Raw genomic sequence first — 20,182 nt, forward strand, 5'->3', positions numbered from 1 at the left:
ATATAAATCTAATGAATGCAGCGTTCAATGTCACAGCAAAGTACAATACACTGCTCATTTCTCCTGAGAGAGAAAGGGAGCAAGGGTGCTGTAATAGAGGAGGGGGAGATGGATGGAAGGGGAACGAAGAGGAGAGGACGGGGGCAGGAGGGTTGGGGTCAGGGTGAGATAGGTGTGTTGTCATCAAGGATCCTGAAAGATGGAGAAATGAGGGGAATTGATGGGGGGATGGGACGGAGCCGAACATCTACTCTGCTGTAATCCTCTCCTCCTGGAAGCACGCGCTGGGTGATGTATGACAGAGAGAGAGAGAGAGAGAGAGCGAGAGAGAGGGTGGGAAACACCAGAGCGAGGGGAACAAAGACCGGGACCTGGCTCTCCTGTGCGACAGCAGGCAGGCAGGCAGAGCGGCGGCGCGGCAGTGGGAGGCTTTCTCGCAAGCGTAAGAGAAGCAGCGATCAGGGGAGCAATCCACGCACATTTATCACGGAGAGCAGAGGGAGGAGAGAGAGCGGGAGGGGGAGACGGAGGGAGGGAGGGGGGTGTCGCGGGACCAGAAGACACAGATACTGAGGCGAGGCTGAGATGGGGATGCGAGACTGAGGCAGCTGAGGAGGGCGGGCGTGACTCCGGCCGCTGCTGAAATTAGCCAGAAGACAGGACAGCGCGTCTGCAGCGGTTCAGCCTGGCTGGATGCAGCGCGGCAGCTGATTTATCACTGGAGCGCTGGGTGGCAGCGTGTTTGCGTGTGCGGCTCGTAGAGAGAGAGAGAGAGAGAGAGGGAGAGAGAGCGAGTGAGAGAGAGAGAGAGAGCGCGCGCGTGTGCGTTTTTTATGGGTCCTTGCCGCGCATGGAGCGATGGGAGCCAGCCATTCCTCCAGTCATAAAATGACATTCAGCAGGCAGGAGCTCTGTGCGCTGGGGAGGAAGTAGCAGCGGGATCAGAGCGAGGAGGTAAGACATCCCTTCATGGCTCCAGTGTCTTCTGGGTAGCAAGGGTGCAGCGAAGGCACAGGAAGATGTGAGGACGAGCCCGAGACCAACTGATGGCAGGGAGAGTCGACAGAGCACAAGGAGTGACCTGGAGGTAGGGAGGAGGACGACAGAAGAGGGAGGAGGAAAGAGCAAGAGAGAGGGTGATCATGGCTGTCAGGGAGTGAGCTATAGCATATGCTGTAGCGCCAAACAGAGTGGTGCGGCAGGGGGAGGACAGGCATCACTGCACAAGTGAGGAGGAGAGGAGAGGGGGGGGGGTCCGATAAGCACCTCTTCCCCGCCAGGTTGGGAAGCAGGACAGAAGAAAAGGATCTCCCACGCACTGACAAGCAGCCAGGTCGACGGGTAGAGGTCAAAAAGGAGCTGGTGTGGGACACCGCTCGGATGCTCTCCTGCTGCTCGGCGGGTCCACCAGAAAGCAGGCCGGTCCTGGAGGGAGAAGCGCCAGAGGAAGAGGAGTGGGCTCCTCCAGAAGTGTTTCGTCGGAGAACTCGGTCACCTTCCTGCCACCATGGGGGAATGGACCATCCTGGAGAGGCTGCTGGAGGCGGCGGTGCAGCAGCACTCCACCATGATCGGGAGGTAAGAAACTTGCCGTCACATGCTGCTCCTCTGGCTGGTGTCCCCTAGAGAGCCCCTCAGGAGCGTCTTCACTGGCGTCCCTCAGCCTCTCACCTGATACACAACAGACAAAAGCTCTCACAGACAATCACCGTCTCACCGGCACACAGTTAATTCAAAGGCATCCCGTGTTGACACCAGCTAAAAGCCACGCTGTTGATAGATTACACTTTTGGCAATGGACCAATGGGACGGGGAGGTGGGGTGCGGTGGGGGGTAAAAGCAGGGCTGCGCAAGACGAGAGGAGAGCGAGCAGGTGTGGATTTTTAGGTCTCAACGAGGAGAACTTGGTTTGTCAACAGTCGGAGCGGCTCCTGCCGGGAGACGAGAGGAGACAAGCCGTGTCACAAGTGAGCCCCACATCATCTCTGTGTGATTAATGAAATGTATGAGAGAATTTTCTGCCCATTGAACATAATCTAACTGTCCCGCTGCGACACTCGCTTACTGGAGTGAAAGGAAACAGCCCTCTCCCCTGCATTCAGTGGTCGGGGAAAATGACTTATTGGAAGGACACAGCCATCGGTGACATTAATCCGAACTCAATTATCGGTGCTTGTTAAACCAGACCACAGGACTCGGGCACGAAGATGGGCCTCGCGTGGAAGCGCCGTTCAAGCCCATGGTTTTCTTAGAATCCACAAATACAGAGAGTTTAGACAGTTAAACCTTGTTGGGGGCCACTTCATATGATTATAGTGAGAGCCAAAGGACAGACGAAAGTTAAACTAAAGTGCTGTAAAACAAAGACAGGACAGGACATTATTTGCTTCAAATATTGATTGATATACGTCGTTTCAATTGAAGTACATTTTATTATTAATTAATTTCAAGATAAATGACCAATCTTTTGAATATCCTCAGAACATTTGGTGTAAAGGCCCTTTTCGACAAGTTAAAATGAGCATAACTGGATTTAAAAAGAACGATTTAGTTTTTATTGTTGTTAAAAACAATTCAAAATGGTTTTTGTTGATTTTTAGGGCCACATAAGCTCAGGCAAAGGGCCCCACTTTGCCCACATCCTTAGGCACTAGTTACAGTTGTCAAAGTTTGGCCTCAATATAAAAGAGCAAAGCAAAGAAAGGCCCTTAACTCTTGAACCACAGACCATACCTCCTGGTCGCCTTCTAACAGGGTGCTGTGTACTGTTGCCATACAAATGGGATGCCAGGTTCTGACCTCCAGCATGCGGGGAGTTGTAACCAGAGATGATGTGGGTCACTTTAGAGGCTTAAACTCAGGTGGCGGCTAACGTTTTCGTCCCACTGGAGGACTGAGAATCTCAGGTGGGAAGATGCTTGGTTTAAAGGCGCAACATCGAAAACTGCTGAGCTTTGGCTTTCACTGTCTGTCCCATTGAGAGGGAACTCCATGGTGTGTCAATATGTACAACAATCCAAAACAAGAGGTCCAACATGGCGGCGAATGAATGGCAGTATTGGAATTACGTTCTACAGGTGGCCAGAAAAAGGAGACCAAAGGGATGTTCGCGTTGCTCTGTTTCTGCTGGATATGTAAGTAGGCAACTGTTTGCTACGTGCTAACAGTAGCAACCCGCTAAGCTAAATGTTGTGACTTTGTATTGGAGTCTTTCTGCCCCCTAGTGGTCAAAAATTACTCAATGCAGCTTTAAAATCGAGTCGAATCTGTGACGCCCGTCAACACTGGGCCCGACGAAATTCACCCCCGGACGGTTCCACGACTGAGCCACCTGCAGCTTCAGAGGCACAGAGGCAACTCTCAATTTGTCTGCTACTTCTTCCAAATCCAATAATCTGCTTTAGGTGCTAAAGATCGGAATCCCACTTTCACTGTCACATTCGGTGTTGTCTTTATGAAAGGTCGCCCGGCTGTTAAAGAATTCCCGAGGAGTTAGGCTGAAGAGCAGATGTAAAACCAGGGTGTGCTGCGATCAATAGAGTGAAACTCAGCACGTGTTTGGGTCGCCTTCAGACTGTGTTTGTCCGACACAGCTCTTGAGTCGACCCTCGGGTATGAGGTGTAACCTAAGCTGCTTCCCGACCAGGTTCCATCCGTTTACCCTGCTTGTCTGTGTAACACAAGTCAGCTTGGAGAGTAGCTTGTCAGCACAGTGCATGGACTGGGACTACTGTTTCTGTGACGTTACCGGACAGAACAGGGTTTCGACAAAATTGATGGTCTGCGTCTTGGTGACCTTCGACATAAGAAAGCTAGCCCAGACAGGAACTAATCCAAAGACTTGACTCCTTACCGCAGCATGTGACTCCATGGTCAGGAAAACGCCAAAACCGATCTGATCCCCATTGGACGTACCAGCAAGTTGCAGAATTGTTCACCACTGGTGCAGTTTGCGCTGTACAGGTGCCTCCTAGATCTGGAACTCCACTTTTCACGGAGCCAAAATTGTTGCACTGACCTCTACGGGTTGAAAGGTTCAAGTCTGTTGCACCTCGGACCAGCCGCAACCGGAAGGTCGCGGCTGGTCCGAGGTGGTCTGATGCATTTGTCAACTCATCCAACTGTGGCGACGTGTCGCGCACAGTTGTGGGCGGAGCATGTCGAGATCTCCCGTGACCGTCACGTGTAGGACGTGTTTGCATGCCGGCGCCTGCACAGGGTTCCACGCTACTAATCCATGACGTCTCCCATCGTAGTCGCCGTGGCTTTTTGGGACCGATTGCATGAGGGTCATCTGTGAGTCCAGAGTTACCAGACCATCCTCGGACGTCTCATCCAGCTACAATTAAGCTCCATCTTAATTGTAGGGTTTAAGCTAACCCATGCCCTGGCGCAGGAGCGCCGCGGGGCTACGCTGCGGGCCGACGAACCAGGCATAGGTTAGCTTCATGAGAGGAAGGACCGCCCCGCTGAGAGTTGCTTCTGTGTCTCCGACTAACACCCGGTGCCCTGCACATGGTGACTCATACAAGATTCATGTTGTGTATTGTGATCCGTACGCCTGGCTACTAATGGACCTGGGCCCAGTCTGTGCATGGATAACTAACCACTGTACTGATGATCCAACCCATCCACACCTCCGTCATCTTACACGCCATTCCTGAGCCCGTAACACACAGCGGTAATCACACACTGCATTCAGGGGGTCTGACTTCGCCTCGGTGGGGAGGAAAACTTTATTTATTTATTATTTAGAGACAAATTGCTAAAGAATGTCATGAGTGAGAGGCAGAACATGAGCAAAACACTGAACTCTTTCCCCATGGAAGAGACATCAGTGGGACCCATCACGACTTGTGTGTGCTTCTGGCCATGCCCACATTTTATCATAACCTTCTGCCCTCGACCTACCTCTGAATAGCAAACAAACTGAAGTAGTTAGTAGTAGAAAATTATATTCCATAATAAACTTTGAAAACAGGCAAGTTTTCTGCTAAAATGTGTACATTATATACATTTATATTGAAAATAACGGATGAGCGGATGATAGCTCACTAAATGTTTAAAACCGGAACAGAGTTTATTTTTCTTCTTTGCTCTCCACCTGCAGAAGATGAAGAAACTCTCCGACAAATGTTGAATAGTTTATGATTTCAACGAGCGTTTGTTTATTGCTTGACTGAGAAAGTTAAATATGAATGTGACGGACAACTTTACAGCATGAGGCGCTGTAGGTGTTTTATTTTTGGAGACGCTTGAAAAAACGTTGACATAATAGTGGACGCTGTAAAAATTTGAGCTCATGAATTGAAGTGGGCTGCACTTGTTTGGGCCTCTGAGCTCAGCTGCTCTCGGGTCAGAACCACTTCAGACCACACAGTGGTTTGCACACGTTGGTTCCCGACTGTCAGACGTCCTGCTCTGGCATGTTTGGGGACCACAGGTGTGTGTTCTCGGGGCGCTCTGCTGTGAAGCAACGGAGCATCAGGGTTGCAGTAATGAATCGCACCTTGCAGGTACATCTGCAGTGCTGTGCTGAGGTCAGAGCCAAAGACAAACGGAGCGCGAGGAGGAGATGATGGAGGACTGGAGCGATCGCAGGAAGACACTAAATAAATAAATTAAGATCCCGGCAGGAAGGATGAAGCGAGAGGATGTGAGCCGGGGAGACAAAAAGTACAGCGAGGAGGAAGGAAAAGTTTCCTCTGCAGAGAGACGAGAATGTGTGTCATCTGCGTCCGTCCTCTGGAGCAGCTGCCTGACCCGACTGCTGAGGATACGCTCGGCACAAAACTCAATATGTGCTCTCTGCGCCGGCCTCTTTTAATGACATCCGAATGCACCACATTTACTGCGGCGCTTATGAAGAAGCCGGGGCGAAGCTATTCTGAGAGGAATGACATGCAATATTCACCAACGCTGCTCACACGGCAGAGCAGGTTTGGCTGAATAAACAACATTCCTAATAAGAGCACGAAGCAAATGATCTCATCCAGCATGTCTCTCAGTGAATTAGGGTTCTTCTATTGCATTGAGAGCCCGCGCTCCGTCGGCTCAGCGGCCAGGTCTGATTCAATCACAGCCTCGGTGAGGACACGTGTTGGGAGGACGTCACGCTTTCATGGGCCGAGGCCTGACAAAGATGCTGCATCAGACCAGTCAGTTCAGCCCGGGCTCCTTTCAGAGTCACATTTATGAAAAGACGTTACCTTCCGATAAGGTTCTCTAAAACAAACAAAACAAATCAGACATTGTCTTTACTTTAGTTTCTTGTCACCTGTCCAGCGTGTCCCCCGTCTCTCACCCCGTGTTGCTGGGACAGACTTTTCTTTTCATTGTTATTTAACAATTAAATGACAAATACTGGAAGATCTGTTAACCACTGAATATCTAGAGAAAACAATAGGCCCTTTTTGTAGGTATTTTTAGAAAACACAGTTTTTATAATAAACAATTATTCTTGACTGACAAAAATTCTGGCACTTGTTGGGGGAAATCCAATGTAAAAAGGAAAAGGAAACTAAAGACCCAAAAAACCCGTTTATATTTAGAACTTTCCAAACACAAGTGTCCTGCAGTGTTCAATGCAGGCAAAGGGCCGCACTTTGATCGGTGATACTGTAAAGGGATCCGTCCACTTCCTACATCCGCTTGTGACCCCCTCAAAAACCGTGACAAAGGAAAGGTCCAGCTGCTTGTCTGTGTTGTTTGATCTCTGGTGGCCAGCCGTCGCCCTCTACAGTCTCTACAGTCTCGGCCCAAAGATAGAAGAGAGCAGAACCATTGAGAGGAGCTGCTGAGGCAGGTCAACAGCTTCACTCAGCTCCTCTGGAGCTTTGACACAAGCTGAAGATAATGGATCTGCACTCTGGACCAGCTAGCATCACACAAGGAGCCGTGAAATGAAGGGTTTACTAAGTAGGAAAATGGTGAAACAGGCTGAGAGCAGCCAGCTTCAGTCGTGTCTCCTGACAATTGATCCCAGCTGACCTTTGCCTCCCACCTACAGCCATCTAAAATGAGCTTCATCCTCCAGTGACCCCGTCATGTAGGAGTGATATCAACTGTGGATGGATGTTTGTTTTCATCTCTGGTGAATCACGGCTGGGTTTAATGGTTTGACCCCGGAGCCCGGCCACGACTTCATTAAATATTTACAGCAGTGACGTGGCCTTTACATCGGCCGTCAAAACCCTCATTAATAATGGATGCTCCGGTGCCACCCGTCTTTTAATATGATGGACAAGATGCAATAACTGCATCCATTACGGCTCTCGTGAGTGTGGACGTCCATCTCCATGATCACACGATGATGAGTGTGCGGCGTGGCAGCGGGAAGGTCTGTGGCCCAAGTGGTGTTTTCTGTTTCTACACTCACTCCTCAGTGGGAAGCACAAACCAGTACGGCACCAAAAAAACTACCGAAATCAAGGTGAAGGAAACTACTGACAAGTCCAGCTCTGAAATCCAAAGTAATCTTTGATGGACAGAAGCCCTTTTTTCCATAACAAGGTGAAGAAAAGCAAGACATCTGCGTCCTTCTTTCACCAAGAAGAGAACAGATAGATGCAGCATCTTCACTCAGGAGTATCGTTCAGGGCGAGGAACATGATCTGTGGGAGTCCCGTGCCTCCTCCACAAGTCCAAGTCGCCTGGCCACCTTCTCAGCTTTCCTCCCAGACTAGGTGTTCTGGTCTAGACGTGTCCCTGAGTGCACCCAGGCCACCTCAGTATTCCCTCAGATGAGGAGGAAGTTTCTTGGGCCAGTTCCAGTGGCACCTGGGAATATGCTGATTTAAGCACTTCTGAGTGAGTGCCCAAATAGTGTCTTTTCATCCCATCACTTGGGAATTTTGCTCATTTTTTGTGTGAAAATGGCAACTTCTCGACCAAATATCGGCTCTGACACTAGCCCACATCCTGAATTAGGTCATTCTCAGATCTCGCCTACCCATGATGCTATGCTATCTAGCGTCATGATGGACGAGATGCAAACTGGTTTTTCAGTTTTAAAACCATCATAGGCGCAGTGAAGAGGGACTGTGTGGAAGCCAGTGGACGATGAAGTGAATCAGCTCTCGGCTGGAGGGCACGACGGTCGAGCCGCTAGCCAGGAAGGCGCCGTGCTGAAGCTGGCGGTGACGACTTAAAGTCTCGATCCCATTGACGTTGGTGTAGTTGGCTCACCAGGTTCTAACAGAATGCATTTGAACGTTTTTTGCAAAAATGTACCTCTTCTGGAGACTGGCCGAAGGACTGGGCCTCTGAACCCTGACTGCTGCCCCCACGATGATGGACAAATAGCATAGTGCGACTTGAGGCTCAACCCAACATGAGCACGAGTGCTTGAACGCGGGAGAGAAACACTTGTTTACTGGGTCGGCGTTTTCTGGCATCCCTGCTGCAGAGGCGGGAAACAGTCCTCTGTCTCGGCCTAACCAGGTCAGGGTGTCCAGGAGAATGTTTCCTGCTGTAAGAAGGGCACCCACATTCTCCCAAAATACTTTCTGGGTGCAGACGGGCTTGGTGTCAATCGAGGACGTCAACTGGAATATATTTCACGAGTCATTAACACTCGGGTCCCAGGATGGAGCCCGTGCCGAGTTGCAAAGGAAAACATTGCCAGCCATTTGTCAGAACGTGACAGGACCAGGGATCCGTCCTCCTGAGGAGTGAAAGAGAGCCGTCGCTCAAATGAAACCATTTTTCCTCACCTTCCATTACCTTATCTGTGCGCCGTTCTCCGATGTTAAACGCTATTGATTATGCTGTTTGACGGGGGGGTTTGCCAGCAGAGCTGAGCTCAGCTCGGTTGGGCTCAAGCTATTATTCACCCCAGATTCACAATGATGGGATGTTGGAGCTCCAGTGTTTCCCCGGCTCAGAGCCAGGTTCCTGACCTCCAGCAACATTCATCTGTGCTTTGCTCACATGACCAGTCATGATGTTTGAGTGCCAGACACTTGGTTATTCAGCACCACCGGGGCCAAAGCTGAGGTCTGGGGTCCAAATCTGGCCCGTCAAGTCATTCCACGTGGCCCACAAGAGTTTTAAACAAAGGTTGAGAAAGTCTTTGGGTAGCACCCAAAGCTGGATGGCAGGAGTAGAACTGGTTTGTTTGAGGGGAGAACTCGCTGTACTCCCAAAGGCTAGTACACTCCTCTGCCCAGACTCTGGTCTGAGACCATCTGGACCGGTGGGTTCCCAGTCTGCCAAGGGACTCTTCTCATTGGACACTGCTTGATCCAGGGTCACTGCATCAAGATGAGAACTGCATCAGCTTCTCTCAAAGCAGAGGAGCAGTGGCTCTACTCTGCTATCGAGGGCTGAGTCGAGGGCTTTACCTTTGGATCTGCTCTTTCACTATGTGCGTCTTCATGACTGAGGATTCTGGACTTTGTCTGTGTCGGTGTGATTCCTTCCTTGCCTCTCACATCAATAGGCTGTAAGGGGCAGTAATGACCCTTCTTTCCCGGGACAAAATCATCTCGGCTGTTTTACTCTTTTCCAGCTCTCTTTAAGTGAAGATGATCTTCTACTGATGTGGAGTGTGAGAAAGCAAGAGGCTTCTTGCAAGAAGCAAGACGATTTGATTGGAACCTGAGACCGAGCTAAATTCTCTCCAACTGAAGCTCAGTGCGAACCCTAGGTTCGGTTCCAGTTCACCTTTCAAGAACATGGTCAAAAGCCTGCTCCATGAGCTGCAGCAGTTGAGGTTGAAGAGCTTGTCTGGCTTCTTCTGAAGCTCTGTGTGGGCAAACACAGACAGGACTCTGTGTCAATGATCTTGTTCTTTATTCAGAAAGTCTTTCCAGTGGCCCATTATCCGCCCCGCTCCTCTGCCAGCTCGTGTTGGTCGAGCGCTCCTCCCTGATCCGCAGGCAAACGCGTTATAAGGCGCGAGAGATGAAGCCAAATCTCTGCTCTGATGATTAAACAAGCTGATCTCTGAACTGCCGTGGAAAACTACTGGAGCTTACCGTGAAAGGTGTTTAGAGCCGAGGGAGGTTTGGACTCCAGGCTTCTCACACACAAACAGATTGGCTCCCCGACTCCCAAATATCCATGGCAGCACGAGGCGATTTCATATTCCCAATAAAGGTATGCGTGTGTGAGAGCAGACGAGTGCGAGTCTGCATCTGCTGTCACGCCCGGGGCTCTTGTTTGTCCCTGGAGGCCGACGGCAGCAGCTGCTGTTTGACTGAACTGTGTGTGTGTGTTTGCGAGTGTGTGTGTGCGCGGAAGCCCCTGCGGGAGCCAGTCTGTCCACCAGCTGAAGAGCAGCTACCGTTACACACAATCTCACAGGTCAGTCATCCGGTCAAGGATGAGACAGTGGAGTAGCACCGCAGCCAGGCGTCACCTTTGAGGCTCACGCTGCTGACTTTTCACTTCCACCCGCCGAGCTGCCGCACCGAGCCACACCAGCCGCGAGGAAGCGGCTCCCACATTTGAAGTCAACCCAAACAAAGTTACAAACTCCAGTGGCGAGTCTAGGATGGAGGCGCCTTGTTATCCTGGACCTGAGAATTCAAAATGGGAGCTCGACAGTTGCCGGCCTCGTGGTGCTCCAGCCGCATGTCGGGCGCTTTCACACTGCGGGTTCTGTCTCGAGACAAAGCTCAGAAGTTCGAGATGTGAACACAAGCGAGTCGAGTTTTGGCCATGGACTTGCACCTTGTCAGAGACCTGCACTTTGTCAGAGGAAACTTTCCATGGGGGTGAACTTCTCGCCTCAGGCGACTCAGTGCTGGATGCTGGAAACTAGTTGGCCAGCGTGACTCCACACAGACATGACAGATGCCGGGCAGCAAAGGGTGTGATCGCTGTCTGGCCGCACAACATGGTTCAAAAACAACTTCTCAAACTCCCAGAACACAGGAAAATGGTGCTGGGGAACGAGAGCGCAGGGGACCAGGACTCAGGATGTGTGCGGGTGTTTGATAGCTCAGGTGTTTTCTCCTTTATTAGGCTGATAAACACCTGATGTTATTGACAGACAGATTTGCTTAAATGAATCATGCTGCACTCTACAGTCACTGTTCTCACTGCTGAGATCTGCAGCTGTCTGCATGAGGACAGTGAGGAGGAAAGATTTTCCCCAAGTTACTGAAGATCACCAGACCATTCATTGATCATTTCTGACGTCTGGATCTGGACTTCACTGACTAAAACCTTCTCCATCGTGAAGAAAAAAAGGGACATGGCCTGAGGCACAGAGGTGCGACTCAGACCCACCCGAGACAGAACCCGCAGTGTGAAAAGCCCCTTTGGTGTCAGAGAGCTGGTGTTTTGTGTTCTTCGAGAGCACCATGATGGGGAAGAGGCCCAGCTTTTTTAACAACACCAGCGACAAGTGAATCCCCTCACATCCAGACATCCTTGTCAGTGAGGTCAAGCTTCCACGCTAGTTTCGTTCCCGCAGCCCGAGTGACTCAACAGCGACTCGGCGGTGACTCAACAGTGACTGGGGACTGATGTGATTCCTCAGCTGCTGGGGCTGAAGCGAAGGAAGCCTCCTCCTCCTCAGTAAAGCTTTCGACTGAGCGTGGCTTTTCCAGGAAAATAAGAGACCAAATGTTTAGTGAGGGATCCCTGAAGAGAGTTCTGGAGGTTCCATCAAAAGATTGTTTCATCCAACCAGGAGTTTCATGTGGAAAAAGCTCTCAGCAGATCTTCAGGGAGGAGCAGCAGCGCGCGTTGACACCCTCCAAATTGTCTTTCATCTTATCTTCAATTATGCTCTTTAGTCGGAGATAAGAGGAGTTTTTGATCCGTAGCGGAGCTTCTTGTGGGCCCGGTCCTCCCGGCTGTCCCGCCCTGACCCGCTCGCACGTCCAGTATTGGCTTGTTACTCCACAGGACTTAAAACACTGATGTTTGCAGATAAGGCCTTTCTGCCGACACAGCAATCTGCCATGTGCTGATTATCCTGTTACCCCCCCACACACACACACACACCCGGCATGAAGACAAAACTGCCCAGCAAACAAGTTCAGACGCCGCATCTGCAGCACAATAATTAGAAAAGTTGGCTGGTGAGGGTTAATGAGTTTCCGCTGGTGCAGTGGCCCCAAATAGCTCATTGATTATTGATAAGTGGAAGCTTCAGCAGTAAAAACACATGTATTTATACTGCAATTACCCACCGAGAGGCCATTGATTCTGTTGAAATTCAGCCTGTGATACAATTACTGTTGTCCCCCAGACCACCTGACCCGACACCGAGTCAAGACCAGGACCAGACGGATGAGGTGAACTGCTTTCATGGTGACTTGGTCTTCACTTGGTCAAAAGACGCACATCCTAGTTACAGCGCAAATTACCACGATGAATCCAACATATTCCAGTCGTCCATCGAAACGCACCAGTCAAAGAAGACAAAGGTCTTGACTGGTTGGTCGATACCCTCTGCTACACTACCAGGGATGCCGCCCCCTAGTGGCGCTCGAGCACCAGCCCTGCTCCCCAGCATGAGGAAAGTGCCCATTTTGTCGCCTTCATTCTAAACTTCTTGAGAAAAAAAGGCTAAACTAAGGGTGATATTTCTGTGACAGGTGTCTTTTCTTCTGACTAGGACCCTCCTCCCCACAATATCTGTGCACGAGCCTGTGGTGTGCGATCATGTGCTTTGGACGGACGGACTCTCTCTTATGGACGGGCCAGGTGTCAAACTCAAGGCTCAGGGGCCAAATGCAGTGATGATCTGTGGCCCGTCGATAAAGAGAGCAATGCTGATGGCGGTCATTGAAGTAAGCTACGGAACAGACATTTCCGATGTCACACGGGTGGATGGACTCAAGCAGCAGTTGTCGCGCCATATTTAGCCTCCAGGAATTAAGAGACAGCTCCCGTGGAAGGCCTGTTCTGTATGATCGGACACCTCTCAGGAAGCTTTAGGGAAATGATCACTAAAAACTCTGAGGGTTTGTGGGACAAGATCATCCTGGAAGGAACACAAGGATCTGCTTTGTTAAATGTGAGCCGACACCAGGAGCTGATTGATAGCGGATCAGTGGAAGGACTCTGAGTCGGGTCTGATGTGGGGGACTCCACAGATGAAGGTTGGCGGTGGAACACACTCTGGCAGGAGATGCAGGGGCTCCCCAGCCTGGGATGGCCTCCTCTGGGCTTCAGAACAATGAGAAGAGAGCAGCAGGGTCTGAGCCCAGAGGAGGCAGGGGATGGGCGAGGACCAAGCCTCTCAGCTTCACCACAGACTGAAGGAAGCAGGAGGCCACTCACACAACAGGCCGGATTTGACTCATCTTCTCTTTAGCCATAAAACAACTGAACATTTCAAAGCAGAAGCAAAAAACATGTCATGCCTTCAAATGTAGCAAAACAAAAATAGCTGTTGTACATGGAGGAAAAATAAATATGAATGAAAAAAATCTTCTCAAAAGAGAAGATGTATTAGTGATTTTATTACAATATCGCCACTGACCAGGCCTCAAAGCTGCTTTGTTCAGGAACCTTGTGTTTCTGCGCTACAGAAAAGGCAGGTTCATGAAGGGTTCCTCTGCTCACCTGAAGTCAAGAGACTTCCCCGACCTTCCAGCTCTTCTAGAGCCCAAAACACTGAGACCGCTCCTGTCCAGAGTGTCCTAGGTCTGGCCTAAATTCACTGGGAAGACCACCTCAGATCCACCTAGAGTCTCCGCAGGACGTCAGAGCTCACTGTCTCCAGTGCAGCCGCCCTGAGCTGCGATGCTAACAGCTCCTTCTAAAACTATTTTGTAGCTCAGAACCTAACTTCCGTCACCACTCGCACACACACATTCCTTTCCTCCCCATTTTCCTGCGGCGCTACAAGCATGCTGAGTGTCATGGTGAGGGATGAGAGAGTGTGGTGAAAGTGCAGGCCGGAAAGATGTTCTACTGAGCCACATCTCTTTGCGATGCATCAATATCTCTCAGCGCTGTCGCACGTCTCGCAGCGGAGCATCAGAGGAACATTAATCATCACCACAAATCACATTTAACTTGTGAAGGAGCATCGCCGCAGAGGCGCTTTTATTTTGTTACACGTCCGGAGCTGATGCGAGTCAGTGTAGCGTACTCTCCCCCAGCTGCTCCCCTCGCAGACGGCTGACATGTTTGCCATTTTGCGTGCACATGACTGCGCCTTCCTCTTTGTTTCTGTCCTCGTGTGGGACCTTCTCACACAACTCGCACCGAGGCAGAGATCTCAGGTGGAGCAGGAAGAGTCCTGCAGCGTTGCATTTCAGCTCCTTCACCTGACGCTGCCTCCGGCGCGCTCTTGGTCTCAGCTTCCTTCACAGTTTCACAGCGCTCGCACAGTTATCCTACAGAGGAAGAGAACGTGGCAGGTTCGTCCAGTTCCTCCTTGTTTAATGGAGCAGTAGGTTGTAGTCCAGCTCCTTCAGAGACCCGTTTGTGCTCCCTTTATGTACTTGTCCTCTTCGTCACGTGCGTCCATGCTTTTGTTCATGTTGGCATTGCTGTCCACCGATTACCCACCAGGGGGAGCAGCCCAGGGTTAAAGGTTTATGACAATAACGAACACTAAAACCAACATGGCCACTGTGGAAGAAGCATGGATCATGTAGCTCTTGCACAGAAGAGGAAACGGAGGCAGGTGGTCGGTGAGGCCGGTAAATGTATCAGAGAATTTCCGCCACAGTTATGTCTTCTAGAGCTACGTATCAGGTGGCTACAGCAACACTGCCCCCCATGGTTTCAGGTGGTAGTGCTCCGTTTGACCCGTATCCGTAAGCTTTGTGAAAACGTGCAGAAATACAAATCTGAGTCTATGTGTAACGTCGAGTATAGATGGGTCTTTAGTCAGAGGCCATGATCTTCAGTGGAAAAGCATCTTCTGCCGGTGTAGAATGAGGGACACCAGAGGTCTACAGATGGATTGATGCAGTTATGGAGCAGTACAAACAGAGCCCAAAGGCAATATTCAGAGAGTGGACACTCATCTTCAGACCCAGTAAGAGGAGCTCCAGGAGAGCCGGCTCTAGTCATTTAAACCTCTGGAGGCTTCCCTGGAAGGAGGTCCCGAGAGAGACAGAGTCGTGCAGTTGTCCTGGGAACAGTGCCGACATCCGCCCGAGATAAGCAGAAGAAAATGGCTCGACAGGAGAAGCTAGTGAATGGATTTAAAGTGGAGTGAACAAGAATGAGGCCCCATCCGTCCCTGGCCTGGCGGCCCTCTAACTGGCTCCTCCGCACCTCCGCATTGTGTCGTGAATATGAGGGAGGCCCGTCATCCGCAGGCTTTCCTCCCTCATTAGAAAGAGCTGACGCTGCAGCCAACACCTCCACTGCTCCTCTGCAGTGGCCGCTCTGGATCCACACCCGGAGATGATCGCAATAATAGTAAAACACTCAGAGGCCGTGAGAAGACGCTGCAGTCCTCTTTCAACTGAAGCCCCCGGAGGGTGTGTTGTCGCCCCCTAACTGCAGCAACATTAATAAAACACTTGTTAGGAAGAGGGTTTGTGAAGTCACAGTGGAGTGTCGCCGGGACTTGTTTACCTCGGGAGCTGCATAAGAAAGTAACCGGGACAAATCTTATTAAAGATGAAGGAAGGAGTGGAATTACCACATATTATCTTTTATATTTAGGGATCACAATTGAAAAATGAGTTGGTTTTTAAAGGAGCACAATGAAACATGATTTAGAGAGGGAATATTGTACAAAATGGCAGTGAAAGTTTTAGCTCTACCGTCTCAGTCTGGTTCAGTCTTCACGCTTGAGAGGGAATTTAATGTGGTGTGGAGCATTATTGACTGTGCGGCTGCAGACATTTCCCTCAGTCAGCCGCTTCTTCTGAAGCGGGACCTTCAGTTCTCACCTCCTCTGGACAGCGCTCGGTTTGCAGACGTCCGTGCTCTGATGTTGGCTGAACATCATGTGTGCAGACTCTGCGGAGCACCACTCACTCTTCCCTGAGTGTCGTCGGTCACAGCTGTGTCGCACACAATCCCGCATGGACGCACAACACTTTCACATCGCCACTTAAAATAGCCTCCAGTCGAATAACCGGAGAGTGAAAACGGAGAGTAATCAGCAGCAGCCAGAGCTGAACTGCTCTCCAGCCTCTGCAGCAAACTGGGGAAGTGGCTCGCCACTTGAGGCTCCAGCTGAAGACCTGCAGCTGAACTTTGCTGTCCTCTTGTCCCTCTCCGCAGGATCCTGCTGACGGTGGTGGTGATCTTCCGCATCCTGATCGTGGGGATTGTTGGCGAGAAGGTGTACGAGGATGAGCAGATCATGTTCATCTGCAACACCATGCAGCCCGGCTGCAACCAGGCTTGCTACGACAAGGCCTTCCCCATCTCGCACATCCGTTTCTGGGTCTTCCAGATCATCCTGGTCTGCACGCCCAGCCTGTGCTTCATCACCTACTCCGTGCACCAGTCGGCCAAGGCGCGGGACCGGAGCTACTCGCTGCTGCATCCCTACATGGATCACCACGGCCACGGCCATCACGGCCGCCACCACGACCATCACGCTCGCAAGCTTCACTCGCGGAACATCAACGGCATCTTGGTGCACCCGGACAGCAGCAAGGAGGATCACGACTGTCTGGAGGTCAAGGAGATCCCCAACGGACCGCGGGGACTCCCCCAAACACACAAGAGCGCCAAAGTCCGCCGACAGGAGGGCATCTCCCGCTTCTACGTCATCCAGGTGGTCTTCCGCAACGCGCTGGAGATCGGCTTCCTGGCCGGCCAGTACTTCCTCTACGGCTTCAACGTGCCCGGGATGTTCGAGTGTGACCGCTACCCCTGCGTGAAGGAGGTGGAGTGCTACGTATCCCGCCCCACGGAGAAGACCGTCTTCCTGGTCTTCATGTTCGCCGTCAGCGGCATCTGCGTGCTGCTCAACCTAGCGGAGCTCAACCACCTGGGCTGGAGGAAGATCAAGACGGCCATCCGCGGGGTGCAGGCCCGGAGGAAGTCCATCTGCGAGGTGCGCAAGAAGGACGTCTCTCATCTGTCCCAGACCCCCAACCTGGGCCGGACCCAGTCCAGCGAGTCGGCCTACGTCTGACAGAGGCTCCTCCGCCTGGGTGCTGCAGGACTCCTTCCACCGTGTCGGAGAGCTTCTCCGGGACCCTGAAGACTCGGGCACAAACTCACCACTGCGTTATTATTCAGGAGCACAGGTAGACTTTGTGTGATCGCGGTGAAGCATCGATTCACAAAGCGTCCCGAACACTTCAAGAGCGATGAATCATCCTCTTCTAAAGACGACTGTGTCGCTGGATCAAAGCTTTCGCCTCCAGCTTTCACAAAGGAGACTTCTCCTCCGCCTAGGTGACACTGGGTGCCTTTAAACAAGCCAACAGAGAAACACTCAGCAAGTACGAGTTCTATACTGCTGTCCAAGTAGAGCGAGAAGTCGCGAGAAGACCTTCATTGTTTGCCTTTGCTGTAGAAAATAATCCCTCTTTTCTTATCACCAGTGCATATGCAAGCTTCAGCGTGTGCATGCATACGCATGTGTGCCAGGAAAAAAGCCAATCTTTGACGGGAGTCGGAAAATTGAATCCGCACCGAGAGAGCGAGAGAGCGAATCACGAGGCTCGCTCTCCTGCAAAAGCACCTTCAGAGTAACCTCCATCCAGCTGCGTGTTCACGTGACCCTTTGTCGCACAGACGACAGCAGATCGCTTGTAGCAGAAGTCGTGTCCAACAGTGATGACGTCATCACCTCAACACATTATGGCTTGTCCTTTATGATTCTTTTGCCCCCTTACTGACCTAGCGTCACCCCCCCCCCGATGATGTCATCGCGCCGAACTCTGACACTTCAGGCGCCCGAGGTTTTCGCCTTCTGGGCTGCAACGACTGCTGACGTGATCGAAGCGAAACACAATTTGCATCACAAACCAACACTGTGTTGTGACCCGAGTGCCTGCGAGGCATCCTGTTTACGGTCAGAACCCGCTCCAGTCGGTCACCTTTCTACGTGTCGCTGCTCTCTACGGGTACGCAAGGACTTCCTCGCCGTTTTTCAGTGTCGTCACAAGCGTTTTTCACTCAACGATCTGGTGCCATATTTCCAAGGTACTGTACATAGATGACACGTAGCCTTCCCCCTGTAGACGGGCCTCACTTGTACTTGGCAACAGGGGCGATCATGACGATCCATCGTAGATTATGCAGCTTTAACAACATGTATTATTAACGTGCTCTTTGTTAGCCTTCGCCCCCTGATGGAGACTGTTCGTTGCAGGAAGTGTTTCCCCTCTTACGGACTGAATAAGGCATGTTACCGAAGCATTACTAGAATGGATAGATAATGATATGTACCTTTAAAGAGTTTCATTTATTTGCATCCTGCTCCTGTGAAATGTACTACTCAGCATGCATGACGATGAAAATATAGAGAAATGAAACCAGTCTCCCACTGGGGGACCCTGAGAGACCAGACCCAGGAGGCTCCAGAACTGCAGCAATAATAATAATAATATGAATAATATGAATAATATATAGAGTATGTGAAGAGAAATGTAAATAAATTATTATGCAAACACGCTAGCTCTGCTTCATCTGTTCAAGAATCTACTCTGAAAAAAAGAATAAAATCAATGAAAGTGGTTCCAGAAAATAAAGTCATGTTCGTGTCTTTAGTTTATAAAATGGCTGCCTTGCGCAATCTCACAGTGGAAGAGAGACAAGGACGCAGTGAAGCAGCGGCTCCGTCAGGGCAGACGGTTGGTGTCAGCCGGCCTATGAACCGGGGCGGGTTCATGGCCAACGCTGGAGTGAACCCCGAGGCCGTGAAGCCGACGAAAGTCCCGGCTGAAACCCATGACACCTCCGCCGGCCTCATCTCTTCAGGGCGGCTCCAAAGTCACCTGGCGATTCCGGCCTCCAGCCCGGGAATAAGGACCCCCCCCAGGTCCGAAGGCGGCAAGCTCATTAGCAGTGGCCGTTTCACTGATGCAGCTGGGGGCCGCAGGATTTAAAACGAATTAGTGAAGCCATTTCTGCCATCGACAGAAAGCCGATCGAGCGCGGTGATTTACACCAGAACAGAAGCCTCCACTTTAAAGAGCAGAGATTCCGAGTGTTAGCCCCCCCTCCCCCTGCTCCAGTGATGCCACCCTGTCGTCAGCAACGTCCCGGAAGCCCTCTTCCCGCCTCCCCGACCGACTCCCGCAGCAGAACAGCAGGGTCCTACAGATATTCCTGGAAGCCTGACGGAATATGATGCAGTTATTAGAGCGTGCGGCTTGGAGCGAGGCGACGGACTCGGCGTGGGGGTGGTGAACCTCTTAACATGATTAAACCTGGTGTCTATCCGGGGAACACCGGGAGCAGCCCAGCCAGGGTGATGAAGTGTCGGGTTCATAAAGTGGATGGTCAGATGGGATGCAGAGGGACGAGCTGGCTCATCTGCGGAGAGGCTGGTTTCGACGCTCGCGCAGAGGCAGCGACACCAGCGCTGTGCCAGAGATGTGGGGCTGGTTGCCATGGTCATCAGAGGGCACCAATGGTGTTAAGCGGGAGCAGCTTGGCCGTGACACCCGCAGGAGCCTTTGAACCTGAAGATGTTTTGATACCTCTGGTTATGCACTGGACGTTATGGAGCTTCTGTTGCCATGTAGCCGATGTAGCACTGAAGTCTTGAATAATACCGTGTATAGAATTCACTCCAGTGAATTGGTTTTTTTTTCATTTTGACTCTTTCGTCTTTCAAATTCAGTTCGTTTTAAGTTTTAGATTGAGTTTGCTGTTTTTTTTTAAAGTATTTTCATCTTTTAAAAACCCTTAGTTTTAGCTCACATTTTAGCAGTTTCCTTGTATTATTTTCCCAATATGGGTATATACTGTATAACCCCCAGTCCTTGCCAAGGTTATAGTTTGGGATATCATTTCTTTTAGTTTTTATTCCGTTTTGACTCTTTCAAATTCAATGCTATTTTTTAAATGTATTTTCATTGTTAAAACCCTTAGTTTTAGCTCATGTATGCGGTACATCGCAGGTGGCAGATTGAAAACGGTCACAGGAACATATCCCGCTGCTGCCTCCCAAATTTCGCCGGCGCCAACACGCTACTCAGCGAGGCTACGTCAAGGTCAACCCCGTGACCTTGAGGTGCTGCACCTTTCCGACAGCTGTGCTGAAACTGGCCAGCCAAACGAAACAATCGCCACCATAACGTATTCCTCTATGGAATGAATTGACAAAACA

General features: G+C 50.9%; 1 protein-coding gene across 2 annotated transcripts; it reads left to right on the plus strand.

Annotated features, from left to right (window-relative positions):
* The first annotated feature begins 362 nt into the window (after positions 1-362).
* On the plus strand, positions 363-18,515 carry LOC128747919 (gap junction delta-2 protein-like). 2 transcript variants are annotated; one of them, XM_053846157.1, is made up of 3 exons: positions 363-1,578; positions 3,078-3,134; positions 16,165-18,515. In XM_053846157.1, exons 1-3 carry the CDS (start codon positions 1,508-1,510, stop codon positions 17,027-17,029), a joined length of 993 nt encoding a protein of 330 aa, XP_053702132.1. In that variant the 5' UTR covers positions 363-1,507; the 3' UTR covers positions 17,030-18,515. The 2 variants fall into 2 exon arrangements, with proteins under 2 accessions (XP_053702132.1, XP_053702133.1); XM_053846158.1 differs by lacking the exon at positions 3,078-3,134 and having other exon boundaries at positions 368-1,578.
* Positions 18,516-20,182: the final 1,667 nt, after the last annotated feature.

The sequence above is a fragment of the Synchiropus splendidus genome, chromosome 17 (genome assembly GCF_027744825.2).
Source record: "Synchiropus splendidus isolate RoL2022-P1 chromosome 17, RoL_Sspl_1.0, whole genome shotgun sequence".
In the NCBI taxonomy this organism is placed as follows: domain Eukaryota; kingdom Metazoa; phylum Chordata; class Actinopteri; order Syngnathiformes; family Callionymidae; genus Synchiropus; species Synchiropus splendidus.

What these genes read in the sequence shown, in the direction of transcription:
- LOC128747919 (XM_053846157.1), top strand. Translation starts at nt 1,508, where the DNA reads ATGGGGGAATGGACCATCCTGGAGAGGCTGCTGGAGGCGGCGGTGCAG. An exon ending in CACTCCACCATGATCGGGAG is followed by an intron (nt 1,579 to 3,077) that starts GTAAGAAACTTG and finishes TACGTTCTACAG; the next exon opens with GTGGCCAGAAAAAGGAGACC. An exon ending in GCTCTGTTTCTGCTGGATAT is followed by an intron (nt 3,135 to 16,164) that starts GTAAGTAGGCAA and finishes CCCTCTCCGCAG; the next exon opens with GATCCTGCTGACGGTGGTGG.